At 43.2% G+C, this 13,705-nt stretch overlaps 1 protein-coding gene across 2 annotated transcripts; it reads left to right on the top strand.

Annotated features, from left to right (window-relative positions):
• The first annotated feature begins 620 nt into the window (after nucleotides 1-620).
• On the top strand, nucleotides 621-13,458 carry ICOS (inducible T cell costimulator). Of its 2 annotated transcripts, none has more exons than XM_083573206.1 (6): nucleotides 621-935; nucleotides 2,843-2,890; nucleotides 5,335-5,655; nucleotides 7,100-7,242; nucleotides 9,445-9,536; nucleotides 10,762-13,458. In XM_083573206.1, exons 1-5 carry the CDS (start codon nucleotides 878-880, stop codon nucleotides 9,517-9,519), a joined length of 645 nt encoding a protein of 214 aa, XP_083429332.1. In that variant the 5' UTR covers nucleotides 621-877; the 3' UTR covers nucleotides 9,520-9,536; nucleotides 10,762-13,458. The 2 variants fall into 2 exon arrangements, with proteins under 2 accessions (XP_083429332.1, XP_083429331.1); XM_083573205.1 differs by having other exon boundaries at nucleotides 629-935; nucleotides 7,097-7,242; nucleotides 10,762-13,457.
• The last annotated feature ends 247 nt before the right edge of the window (nucleotides 13,459-13,705 follow it).

Raw genomic sequence — 13,705 nt, 5'->3', positions numbered from 1 at the left:
CAGAACCCAGTGGTCCCTTTTTTGAGAATGATCAGGAATGATTGGTGAGCACTCTGGGTTCAGTCAGTCAACTGGCTGTGAATCCACCTAATAACAACATCATCTAGTCAATATTTTACCAGCTTCTCCTCAAGAAGATCATGGGAGACATTGTCGAAAGCCTTCCTGAAACAGAAATACACTACATCTACAGCGTTCACCTGATCCACCAAGCTTGTAGGTCTATCAAAAGAAAGAAATGAGATTCATTTTGCATGACTTCTTTTTGAGAAAGCCAAGCTAGCTCTTAGTAAAACCAGCATCCTTTTCTAAGTGCTTACAGTTTAATTGTTTAATTATCACTGTTTAATTATCTGTTCTAGGATCTCTCCTGGTATTGACGTCAAGATGACTGGTCAGTAGTTGCCTGGGTCCTCTTCATTTCCCTTTGGGGGGAAAAAAGGTTCCCTTCTCCGGCCATTCTAAGACTTTATTTTCCATACACAGGGTCAGGGTCAGGTTATCCAGAGGACTACAGCACTAAGGCAAAGATTTGCATCGTAAATGCTGTCATCATCATGATATATATTCATTTCTAGATCAGCATAAGCTGATAATTGTAAACTCAGTGTTCTTACCAAGAAATGAACTGGGGAAACCACCACAGATCTCGGATGGATAATGAAGACCTTCTGTGGTGACGTGTCGAAGGTGTGGGATCTAATGAAAAGGTGGTGAGATATTTTGGCAAATGCAAGATGACTTCTCGACGGTGAAGTTGCCTTCCTCTAACCACTGAAGATTTCAAAGGGAATGGAGCCCTAATTGTTCTAAAGGTTCAACCTCTTCCCCTCAAAATAGAACAAAAGAGAAGCGTCAGTGTCTCTGTTCAAGAAGCATGAAGCTATATATTGTGACAATCTGCCTTTTTTGCTTCTACTTTGAGCCTCTTCATGGTAAGTGATCTCCACAGTCTCTCGGCAGCCATTTACTGATCAATTTACTAGTGGAAGGTTGTGTGGGGAAGAGGTAGCAGAGGAACACTGGTCAGAAAGCCTTGGTGAAAAAAAAGGCACCTTAACTTTCACAGTGAACGTTTCTGTAGTCTTTTAAATGTCTCTGTGGGAAGTGGGGGGTTATTGTTTTGTCGTTTTGGTTTAATTATTTACTTGTGTTTTATTTTGTATTTTATTCTGTGAACTGCCTTGAGATCTTTTGATGAAGGGCGGTATATAAATTTAAATTAAAAATAAATAAAAACAACAGCTTTTTACATGGAAATACGTTAGTTTTGAACTGAACCACTGCTTAAATTCAAAGGATGGGTGGATTTCTGCCATCATCAGTTGGTGCTTCCTGTGGTTTTTGAGGCAAAAAAGTAATGTATTTTTTTCCCTTTTTCATATACAAAGAAAGCGAACCTTTATCTGTTTATGTACCGCATATTGATAAACCTATCCTTCAACAATGCTTTAAAAACCAGCTATAGTTTTAAAAAAGCAGTGGTAGTCAAATATTTCATTATCTAATTAGTGATTCTGGAAATTCGGCTGTCCAGAGGTCAAGTCGAGCTGATTTGTTTGTCTTACTAAATAAGCCCTTTTTTTGAAGATGTAGCTAGACACCTTCCAGATAAATACAGCTTTTTTGGGTTTCCAATTGTGGCATAGCTCCCCATCCCTTAGGAACTTTCCAATATGTCAGTTCTTTTGTTAAGTAAGTGTGATGTGTGCACATGGTTAGCGTGGTTCTATCTGATTGTTGCAATAAGTTCTCCTGTGAAAAGTTGCTTTTCAGTAGGTATCCCTTGCTTGTTCAATGCATTTCAAATTAATAAAAACACAGTGACTCCTTCCCACTTAGTTCAGAACATATCTGTTGTTGCTTACCTTTTGTGCTTGGAACCTAGATATTTGAAAGACCTCCTCCTTCTACTTTAGGAGCCTGTCCAAATGTTATATTCCTCAGAGTTCCCTCTCAGGTCCACTGCCTCTGAGGTGGGGCATGTTGGACGGCAGAAAGGGTCTTCTCAGGTCACCATGAAATGTCTCCTCAAGGGAGACCTACCTGGTACCAAACTTGGTGCCTTTTCAGGTCAGGCTTTCCACCATGTCATTTGAGCTGGTTTTAAATCACCTCGCTCTGTTCTCTTCATCTCTCTTTGCTGTCTAAAATCCCACTATCGAATTTTATGTCTTCTTATTAATATTGTGAGCTCTGCTGGGAGCTGGTTTCAACTGAAGGGTGGCCTAATTGCATTTTAAACAAAGAAATAAACAAATACATTAGGAATTTAGCAACTTTGGTCACTGAATTTTGGGACATCAGACAGAGCTTCTTTCTCACTGCCCAACCCACCACACTCTCTTAAATATCAATATTTTATTAATCTTTTAAAGAGACAAAAACAACAAGAGAACAGAGATAGAGTTGCCATATTTTGAAGAGCAAAACTTTTCACATTTGCCAACTTTTACTTTTAACTATGGATCACTATGACAATTCTACCCATGAAAAAGAGGACTTGTCCTGGAAAAAGAGGACATATGGCAACCCTACAAGTTGTCCATAAATCTAGCTAGCCCTTATATAGAGCAAGGCACCTGAGAAAAGCAGAAGGGAGAGTCAGTGGAGGACAAAGGGTTTGTGTGAATAGTAGATCCTCTGGGATTCTGTTTCCCTCTTGGCTGCCAAATAGCTCAGTCGGTTGAGCATGAGACTCACAATCTCAGTCTTGTGGGTTCGAGACCCACATTGGACACTGAGATTCCTGCTAATTATTAATACTACTTATTAACATACAATGTTTGCAGAATGAGAAATGTTTTCCATGGGTGAAAAAAAACACCTGTTTTATTTTTAGGTGGTGACTCCTGTTCATCATTTGCATCCAGCAGAGCTTCGCTGAAAGGTACATACTTTTTTTGGGGATGCTTGGATGGAATCAATCTAGCATGCCAAACTTTATTTCTATTTTTACTGTTGCAGATTTAGAGAAATTATACAAAAATTTAGAGGAAAGAAATGATGTCTACAATCCTGTATCATGTTAGGCTGTTTAAATCTCATGCAAGTAATTGGGACTAAAGCAGCCTGTGTATGGGATTGGAGCAAAGGATTACGATCCAGTATGCATGTACAGTGGTACCGCAGCTTACATACACTTCAGGTTACATACGCTTCAGGTTACAGACTCCGCTAACCCAGAAATAGTGCTTCAGGTTAAGAACTTTGCTTCAAGATAAGAACAGAAATCATGCTCCGGCAGCGTGGCGGCAGCAGGAGGCCCCATTAGCTAAAGTGGTTCTTCAGGTTAAGAACAGTTTCAGGTTAAGAACGGACCTCTGGAATGAATTAAGTACTTAACCTGAGGTACCACTGTATACTTAAGCACCACTGAAATCAACAAAGATTAAGCATGCCCGATTCTGAGCTGGATTGCACTTAACATGATTTAAGAAGATTCATAACCATGGACAAGGATCTGACCAAGTCAGTTTTAAACTTTGAGATATCATCCGGAAGATCTGTTCAGAATAAACTATTTTGGCTGGCATTTCATCACATTTATAAACTGCAAGTTTGCAGCCTTCAGACTGGGTCATCAAATGATCGAGCTCAGTCCCTGGCAAGGGCACAGAAGAGAGGAAAACTGAGAGTGAAAGACTTAGAAGAACTTTAAAACTTTCTAAGGCAAATGAATGGGACGCGGGTGGCACTGTGGGTTAAACCACAGAGCCTAGGACTTGCCGATCAGAAGGTCGGCGGTTCAAATCCCCATGATGGGGTGAACTCCCGTTGCTCAGTCCCAGCCCCTGCCAACCTAGCAGTTCGAAAGCACGTCAAAGTGCAAGTAGATAAATAGGTACCACTCCGGCAGGAAGGTAAACAGCATTTCCGTGCGCTGCTCTGGTTTGCCAGAAGTGGCTTAGTCATGCTGGCCACATGATCTGGAAGCTGTACACTGGCTCTCTCAGCCAATAAAGTGAGATGAGCGCCGCAACCCCAGAGTCGGCCACGACTGGACCTAATGGTACCTTTACCTTTTTAAGGCAAACGAATGCTTGCTAAAATTAAACTATACCAGGGGTGGCCAACTCCCAAGAGACTGTGATCTACTGGCAGTGATCTACCCCCTTTTTTGGGGTTCAGGGCAAAGTTACTGAACTTTTTATAGGGAGTAAGTAAGGAGGAAAGTCCCGTTTTGGGGGAGATGAAGGCTAAGCTCTTGGGAGGGAGAAAGGGGAAGAGCCACTCACAGATTGCTGACGAAATAAACAGCCTCACTGAGTAAATTCCATCTTTCCGTCTGCAGATTGTGCAACAATGGAGGGAGGGGTGAGGGGGTGGGGTTGGATTCGATTATACCAACGCTAAGGAAAGGGACCCAGCGATCGACTGTGATCTACCAAAACCTCCCAGGGATCTACCAATAGATCGCGATCGACCTGTTGGACATCCCTGAACTATACAAATACGAACATCATCATCATCATCATAATTAATAATAATTCCATTTACATGCTGCCCTTTATCAAAAGATCGCAGGGTGATGTACAAGGTTAAAAACATATTTCATGGAGTAAAATAATAAAACAACAATGAAATCAAAGGATGGTAATAGATAGCATAATAATAAAAATAGCCATTAAAATTCAAATGACTTTTTGCTTACGCAAACCAGTTGAGCAGTTTGGGAAGATTTCACTGGAAATTCTTGGCCGTAGAGCAGAGATAGTCAAGATCAGGGGTCAGCAAACTTTTTCAGCAGGGGGCCTGTCCACTGTCCCTTAGACCTTGCGGGAGGCCGGACTATTTTTTTTTTGGGGGGGGGTGAACAAATTCCTATGCCCCACAAATAACCCAGAGATGCATTTAAATACAAGCACACATTCTACTCATGTAAAAACACGCTGATTCCCGGACCGTCCGTAGGCCGGATTGAGAAGGCGATTGGGCCGGATCTGGCTCACGGGCCTTAGGTTGCCTACCCCTGGTTGCCTCCAGATGTTGTGGACTACAACTCTCATCATCCCTGGTCATCCTAGTTGGGGGTTATGGGAGTTGTAGTCCATCTTATTGGGTATCCTGGCCTTAGGTGGGCATAGATGTTCCTGCTGCTTATGGTAGCTCATGATGCACATGTTATAAGACCAGAGAAAACTTCAGGGATTGGGTGTCTAGAAAGAGCATAACTCCCCTCTTTATCGTTCCTCTTTTCCTCAAATGTTCTTTTTTAAAAAATAAATAAAATAAAATAGAAGAAGAGATGAAGGAAACATCTGCTTGTACTTCCAATGGGATTTTTCTTCTATATGCTTGTTGTGAACAATTTCATTCTCTCTCCATTTCCAGGGAATCTTACTGCCTCCAATGATGAATTTCCGAGAGAAAACTTCACATTTGACTGCCCTTTGCCACATAGTGCTGACATCTTCCATATAAAACTGTTCAGAGGGCAGCACAAACAAAAAGTCTGTGATCTCTACATAGAAAAAGGGAAACCACGTATTACCGGGAGTGAGATTTGTAATCCAGTGCATTCTGGTGATAAAGTGTCATTTGTTCTCAGAGATTTGAAAAGCAAACATAGTGATACCTACATCAGCTGCCTAGAAATCTACGCACCTGTCCCTCATTGTTGTGAAACAATTGAAAAACATCTATATATCCAAGGTCAGTAGACTGCTTTATCTTTGTTGTCTAAGTGTAAAAATGAGAGTCTTGCTAGTCATTCATCTGTGATAACAGATACACCTTATGTAGTTGTTTAGTCGTTTAGTCATGTCTGACTCTTCGTGACCCCATGGACCAGAGTATGCCAGGCACTCCTGTCTTCCACTGCCTCCCGCAGTTTGGTCAAACTCATGCTGGTAGCTTCGAGAACACTGTCCAACCATCTTGTCCTCTGTCGTCCCTTTCTCCTTGTGCCCTCCATCTTTCCCAACATCAGGGTCTTTTCCAGGGAGTCTTCTCTTCTCATGAGGTGGCCAAAGTATTGGAGCGTCAGCTTCACAATCTGTCCTACCAGTGAGCACTCAGGGCTGATTTCCTTAAGAATGGATCGGTTTGAACTTCTTGCAGTCAATGGGACTCTCAAGAGTCTCCTCCAGCACCAGAATTCAAAAGCATCAATTCTTTGGTGATCAGCCTTCTTTATGGTCCAGCTCTCGCTTCCATATATCACTACTGGGAAAACCATAGCTTTAACTATACAGACCTTTGTTGGCAAGGTGATGTCTCTGCTTTTTAAGATGCCTAAAGTCTAGAAAGTTAAATCACCCTTCCAGTATAGAAGGCTTTCTATACTGCATTTTTAAAAAGTGATATATTAGGTGGAGAATTTGTCTCTTGGTTTATTAATGTGTTTTTTTGGGGGGGGCAGTGTGACATTATGTTGGTAAACCTACAATTCGAATTTACCAGTCAGATCTACTGTGTTGGAAGGAAAACTGCCACATTTCCCCTGAGGTTCATGAGACTAGAATGGTGGCCAGTTCTACAACTTTCTCTGTGCCTCCCCCTTCCCTCCACCTGTGCCATCTGTGACTGTGGCCTTACCCTCATGAGGGATAGGTGTGGCTGGTAGAGATGGAGTGAAAATTCGATTCAGTTTGCATTTAAAGGCGAATTGATTGAATTCACACCTCCCCAAACCATGCTCCAACCAAATTCCAAGCCATCGCTTGAAATCTGCACTTCAGCGAACGTTGCGATGCAGTTCTTCGGCCAAACAATGTTTAGCAAGATGCATATATCAGGGGAAAGTTGGCATGAAAATGAGTATATTAGTAATACGAAATTAGGGGAAACTGCTTGAAAAAAAAAGTGTACATTAGTCGAAACCGCCCGGGAGAAATTTAGTATGCATTTAGTAAGGCTGTTGGATTTTCATGAGGATTTTTAAAATAAAGAACTGAGTTTAAGATTGGAGAAATCATAAAATGAAATGGAAGATCCTTCCGTCCGTAGTCACTAGGGCTAAGGAAGACTGGCAAAGAAAGAAAGAAAGAAAGAAAGAAAGAAAGAAAGAAAGAAAGAAAGAAATGTACAGACAATAGTGGTTGATCTTAGGCCTGAAGATCTAATAAAAACTATTTATTTATATTTTTTTCAGAAGATGCAGAAGATTCAAAAGTTTCAGAAGATTCAGAAGTTTCTTGCTTGTTCTCAGAATCTGCATCATGGATACTCATTGGGCTCACTGTTTTTTCCGTTGTCGCCTGCATCTTCTGTTTCACAGCCTGCTGCCTGAGAAATGTGGTAAGTGATCTGCACAGGCTTCTTCAAAGGCTCCTAACCTGTCCCTGCGAGATGGAGCGACATTTGGGCTTTCGTTAGCGAGATGCAGAGTCAGTAACACCCTCGCACACCTACGGAGTCAGCACGTCGAATGGAAACTGCTTTGATGAACAAATTTGAGCCATTTATTTACTACCGGAATTCAGTCACCGGTGACAGCAGTTTACTTTCAATTTCTCTAAGACAGAGCTGCTTATCGATTTAAAGACCTGGAGCTTGAGGAAAGGGAGAGGGGGGGGACTTTGTGAACATCAGCAAAAACGACCCGAGGAAGCAATCCCCCTTATTGCTTCCTTCCAAAGGAGAAACAAATAACTGTGGGCACTGGCCAGCTCTGAAGTCAATTGAGTGGTCTTGATGAGAAGACAGTGAATTTAGTTTATTTCTTCTTCCACAAAATCTGGCAAAGTGCCTCCAAGTCCGTTTTGGATTCTTCCTGTTTGAAAGTAGGCCCCAGGGCCAGGTTACATCTTGTTTTTCCTTCATAAGGAGACTGATAATAATAATAATAATAATAATAATAATAATAATAATAATAATAATAAATTTATTTATATCCCGCCCTCCCCAGCCGAAGCCGGGCTCAGGGCGGCTAACAGCAATAAAATAGTACAACATTCTAAAATCATTCATTATAAAATTAATTCAAATCAAATTGATGGCAACCATTGGGCTAGAGATTCTGTGAAGATTGCCAAAGGAGGGAGTCAGGCTGTGCCCTGGCCAAAGGCCTGGTGGAACAGCTCTGTCTTGCAGGCCCTGCAGAAAGATGTCAAGTCCTGCAGGGCCCTAGTCTCTTGTGACAGAGCATTCCACCAGATCGGAGCCACAGCCGAAAAAGCCCTGGCTCTAGTTGAGGCCAGCCTAACCTCTCTTTGGCCTGGGACCTTCAAGATGTTTTTATTTGAAGACCGTAAGTTCCTCTGTGGGACATACCAGGAGAGGCGGTCCCGTAGGTACGAGGGTCCTAGGCCATATAGGGCTTTAAAGGTTAAAACCAGCACCTTAAACCTGATCCTGTACTCCACTGGGAGCCAGTGCAGCTGATATAGCACCGGGTGAATGTGATCTCGCAGCGAGGACCCCGTAAGGAGTCTCGCTGCGGCATTCTGCACCCGCTGGAGTTTCTGGGTCAGTCTCAAGGGCAGCCCCACATAGAGACTAGCATGTAGATGTTAGTGCAGGTGCCCCCCTTTTTTGAGGGTGGGGATTGGGTACGTAGACAAGTAAGCTTCCATTGATACCAGCTTCCTGATTTGCGTACACAAGGCCAAAAAGACAGACGGACGGAATGTGACATTCACACGTAACATTGTTCATCCATCCTAACACCAATCTGAATGTATGTGTGAATTGGTCCTTGGAGATGAACCGTAGCTTTAGCAAACCATAGGAAACCTAAGATGGGAAAGTTAGGTGTGTTGAAACCATAGCCATATCTATATACAGGCCTGGCCCACTTTGAGCAGCGAATCAGGACTCGCCAGCCTGGTCTATATGGATATACAGTGGTACCTTGGTTCTCAAACTTAATCCGTTCCAGAAGTCCGTTCCAAAACAAAGCATGCTTTCCCAAAGAAAGTAATGCAAAACGGATTAATCCGTTCCAGACTTTTAAAAACAACCCTAAAACAGCAATTTAACATGGATTTTACTATCTAACGAGACCATTGATCCATAAAATGAAAGCAATAATCAATGTACTGTACTATGAAATAAATAAGACAGTATTGCAGATGATAAAAATTAAAATTATTATTATTTCTTACCTGCACAGATGATAGTCATTGTTTATCCATTTCTGCAGTCACACAATCAATCAGTAAGCTGAACTAGGTTCCACATGGTCACAAATTAACTGAAAAAGCCTCAAAAACAAAAAAAGCAAAATAAATAGCAAAAACAAAAGCACCAAACTTAATCCATTCCAGAAGTCCATTTGACTTTTGAAATGTTCGAAAACCAAGGCGCAGCTTCTGATTGGTGCAGGTGCCCTGGAAGCAATAGCTGACAGCCACATCGGGCGTTTGGCTTCCGAGAAACGTTCAAAAACCGGAACACTTACTTCCGGGTTTTCGGCATTTGAGAACCAAGGCGTTTGAGAACCAAGGTAGCACTGTAGATAGAAATCAGCAATTTAAAATCTTTAATGTCTATTTCCAGGTTTGCCGCCATGTCACGAGCTCTCATGACTACAACAATGAATACATGTCCATGGCAGCTGTGAAGCCCATCTAATAACCCACCACTCAGAGGTAATACACAATTCTATCAGTGGCGTACGGACCATGGACTAGTGGGACTAGGCTAGTTCCCCCCTAGTTCCCGGCAGGACCTTTCTGTGTACCAGGCTCCGTGTATCTGAGTGCATGCGCCCCCCCCTCTCTCCCTCCTCCCTCTGTAAAGGCTGCAAAAAACTGCACGACCCTGCAAAGCAATACACACACATGAGCTGGAAGTGGCTGCTTGAAGCAGAACTGCAGACCCTCATATATATATATATATATATATATATGTGTGTGTGTGTGTGTGTGTGTGTGTGTGTGTGTGTGTAAAGGTAAAGGGACCCCTGACCATTAGGTCCAGTCGTGGCCGACTCTGGGGTTGCGGCGCTCATCTCACTTTATTGGCCGAGGGAGCCGGTGTACAGCTTCCGGGTCATGTGGCCAGCATGACTAAGCCGCTTCTGGCGAACCAGAGCAGCGCATGGAAACACCGTTTACCTTCCCGCTGGAGTGATACCTATTTATCTACTTGCACTTTGACATGCTTTCGATCTGCTAGGTTGGCAGGAGCAGGGACCGAGCAACAGGAGCTCACCCCATCGCGGGGATTCGAACCGCCAACCTTCTGATTGGCGAGTCCTAGGCTCTGTGGTTTAACCCACAGCGCCACCCACGTCCATATATCTATATCTATATATCTATATATCTATATCTATATCTATATCTATCTATCTATCTATCTATCTATCTATATCTATATATATGATTTTCAGTTATATAGATTTCAATAGTTTTACAATAATCTTAACATTTCAAAACTTGACTTCCTCCCTCCTCTTTCTGCAATGCAGTTCTGCAGCTAAGTCACCTCTACAAAGATGCATTAGGGAAAATAACAAAAGAATGCGTTGTACTGCAGAAAACCGCATTGCAAAAATGTGTACAATAGGCAAAATTGCATACATTGATGTGCATATTAGCAGAGATTGGCACTAAAATGCCAGTGAGTTTTCATGAGGACTTGTTTAGAAATGAAGAAATCACAAGCTGACATGGAAATGTGAAGGACTGAATTTAAGACTGTAAAAATGAGAAACTGAGAGAAACCCAAAGTCTAGCTCCTACCTCTGACATTTTATTAAACCATGGTCTCATGAATTGATTGAGGAGCGGATGTTATTTTTGGCCCATCAAGTGAAAAAGAAATATAATAACTTTAGATCCTTATGTCACAGGGCCTTTTAATTTCTTCCAGGTGGTTCAGAGCTTCAGTTTAAGGCGTGGCTTCTGGAGTGCAGCAGAGAGAGGACACTGAACAAGAAATCTCTGTCCACCTTGCAGTGTTCAGTTTGGGCCTTGTGGTCACATGCTGACATCCGCTCAAGAAGAAAACTTCTCATGCTGCAGCCCCATTTCCCTGTTGCGTCTTGCCCAAACCATTCTTCATGTATGAAGCACCCAGAACATGCCCAAACTACATTGATCAAATTTAATGGGTCTATGTTTGCTTTTTGAAGGGATTTTCTTTTTGCAGCTATTCGGAAAGCAAGGCTTTCAAGGCTGGATTCAACTAACCAGAGGACTGTGTGCACATTATATATTTAAAGCACACCTCTCTCTAAGAATCATGGGAACTGTACTTTAGCCCTCACAAATAATCCCCAGCGCCCTTAACAAACAAGAGGGAGGGATTCAACTAACCTGGCATGCTACCAGAAGCCAGAGCAAGGGCTTTCGCTTGCACCACAGGTCTTCCCCTTCTCCTCCCCGCTCTGGGCACCCCCTGTCCCTCCCCAAAATATGCTCTGGGGAATTGGGAGACTCCCAGAACAGCATGCATGGGGGGAGGAGAGGGGGATCATTCTGTCAGAAAAGCTTTCGCTGATGGAACAGTCGGAAGAGCGTGACGTCAAATTCCTCCCAAAACTTTTGATGGCAGGTTTCCTGTTCTCCGTCTAGGGATGCAGGTGGCACTGTGGGTTAAACCACAGAGCCTAGGACTTGCCGATCAGAAGGTTGGCGGTTTGAATCCCCGCGATGGGGTGAGCTCCCGTTGCTTGGTCCCTGCTCCTGCCAACCTAGCAGTTCGAAAGCACATCCAAGTGCAAGTAGATAAATAGGTACTGCTCCAACGGGAAGGTAAACGGCGTTTCTGTGTGCTGCTCTGGTTCGCCAGAAGCAGCTTAGTCATGCTGGTCACATGACCCGGAAGCTGTACGCCGGCTCCCTTGGCCAGTAAAGCGAGATTAGCACCACAACCCCAGAGTCAGGGGTCCCTTTACCTTTACCTTTAACTTCCTGTTCTCCACTTCCCCAAACCCTAAGAGCTGAGATATCTATATATCAGTGGACTCGAGTAAAATAACCAGCAGTATTACGCCATTATGCTGTGTGGTTTGACTATAGCCTCCTACGGAAGGATAAGAGATGACTGGAAGACACCTGAGACTTGTTGAGAACCCTCCCAGCCCAAGCATTTATGAGCAAAGTCTCTGCAGATCACTCTTTTGCGTTGCATGGAGGGTAAGGGCTGTTGTTTCTCTCCCCATGGGTATTGTGGGACAATTGTGGGTCCTTGGGTGAGAACCAGGAGCTTCAGGAGTGAGGAGTGTGTCATGTTGCCCCATGTCATGCGAACTCAAGTCGAGGAGACAGCACCAAACCTCTGAGCGCTTCTGCTACCTATAAATACACACTCCGGACAGAACCAGCCATGACCTGAGAGAGTTGTTGGGGCATCTCCACCTTTCCTGGGGCTGCTTAAGAAAGAACAGCATGCTCTGAGGGAAGGCAGAGGTGAGGGAGCCAGGCAAGGGACTACACAAACCATCGACTTCCAGTTGGCTTCAGAGGACTCTGCCACTCTACGTTTTATGTAACAAATTTGTTTGGGTGTTTGGAAATTGTAGACTGCCCTTGGATGACTTGGCAGAAAGGCAGTATCTTAACTGAATGAATGAATGTTTGATAGGTGGGGCTGATGGCCTCTGAGGTATTTTGGACGTGCTAGTTGTTGCTATGGTCCCCATGTGTTAGTTGCTTCCATTTACCGTATTTTTTGCTCTATAAGACTCACTTTTTCCCTCCTAAAAAGTAAGGGGAAATGTGTGTGCATCTTATGGAGCGAATGCAGGCTGCGCAGCTATCCTAGAAGCAAGAACAGCAAGAGGGATCGCTGCTTTCGCTGCGCAGCAATCCCTCTTGCTGTTCTGGCTTCTGAGATTCAGAATATTTTTTTTCTTGTTTTCCTCCTCCAAAAACTAGGTGCGTCTTGTGGTCTGGTGCGTCTTATAGAGCGAAAAATACGGTATATTGATGTTTAAGAGGGCATCTTATTCTTGTCTGTGCTGCTCTAAAATATGGACATTTTTACTCTCTTTTTGTTGCATTTGACATTTATTTGCGGTATTTTTAGGATGTTGTAAACTGCTCTGAGGTTTCTGTGAAATATGAGGTGGAATGTCAATCACCTGAATGAATAAATAAAAAACTCTGTTGCCGCCGTCTCCTACACAAACCGCTGGCATGTGTTCCCCCCAAAGTTGCCCATGCTGGAATGCATACCCCCCAAAACCCCACCCCACCAGCCCTAGACAGAAATTGTGGCCGAATTTCTAGCTGGAACACCTAACAGAAGGGAAAAGCTCGTGAAAATGTGTTTCCTTGTTGAAAACAGGCAGATTTGTGAAACTGAGAGTCCTCTTTACATGGACAGTGCAGAAGACTGAAAAGAAATTTGCTGCATAACATACGATCAGGTGTTCTGGGGAAATTATTATAGGTCAACTCATCATGCAATGAGTTTATTATTCGTTTGTTCAATTTATGTTGCTGACTCTATACTAGCATTATGCTATGCTCCATATATTGCTGTAACGCAGGCCTGAAATTTGTCTTCCTAGTTTAGCCATAGCCAAAGGCTTCCATTTAATAAATGGCATTGACTACTGAATGTGAACAGCTTGGGTTCAAATATTACGGCAGTCATCAAGAGGCCTGGGCTGGACAATATTTTTTAAAGCTAATTGATATGTGTAGATGCAAATTTACAAATAATTGCTCTAATTTACCGTATTTTTCGCCCCATAGGACGCACCGGCCCATAGGACACACCAAGTTTTTTGGGGGGGAAATAAAGAAAAAAAAAATTATTTCCCCCCCAGGCGCTTGTGGGGCCGGCTGTCCCTGGAGCTTGCGGG

The sequence above is a fragment of the Podarcis filfolensis genome, assembly GCF_964270895.1.
Source record: "Podarcis filfolensis genome assembly, chromosome: 1".
Lineage (NCBI taxonomy): Eukaryota > Metazoa > Chordata > Lepidosauria > Squamata > Lacertidae > Podarcis > Podarcis filfolensis.
This window is presented reverse-complemented; position numbering and strand designations above follow the sequence as displayed.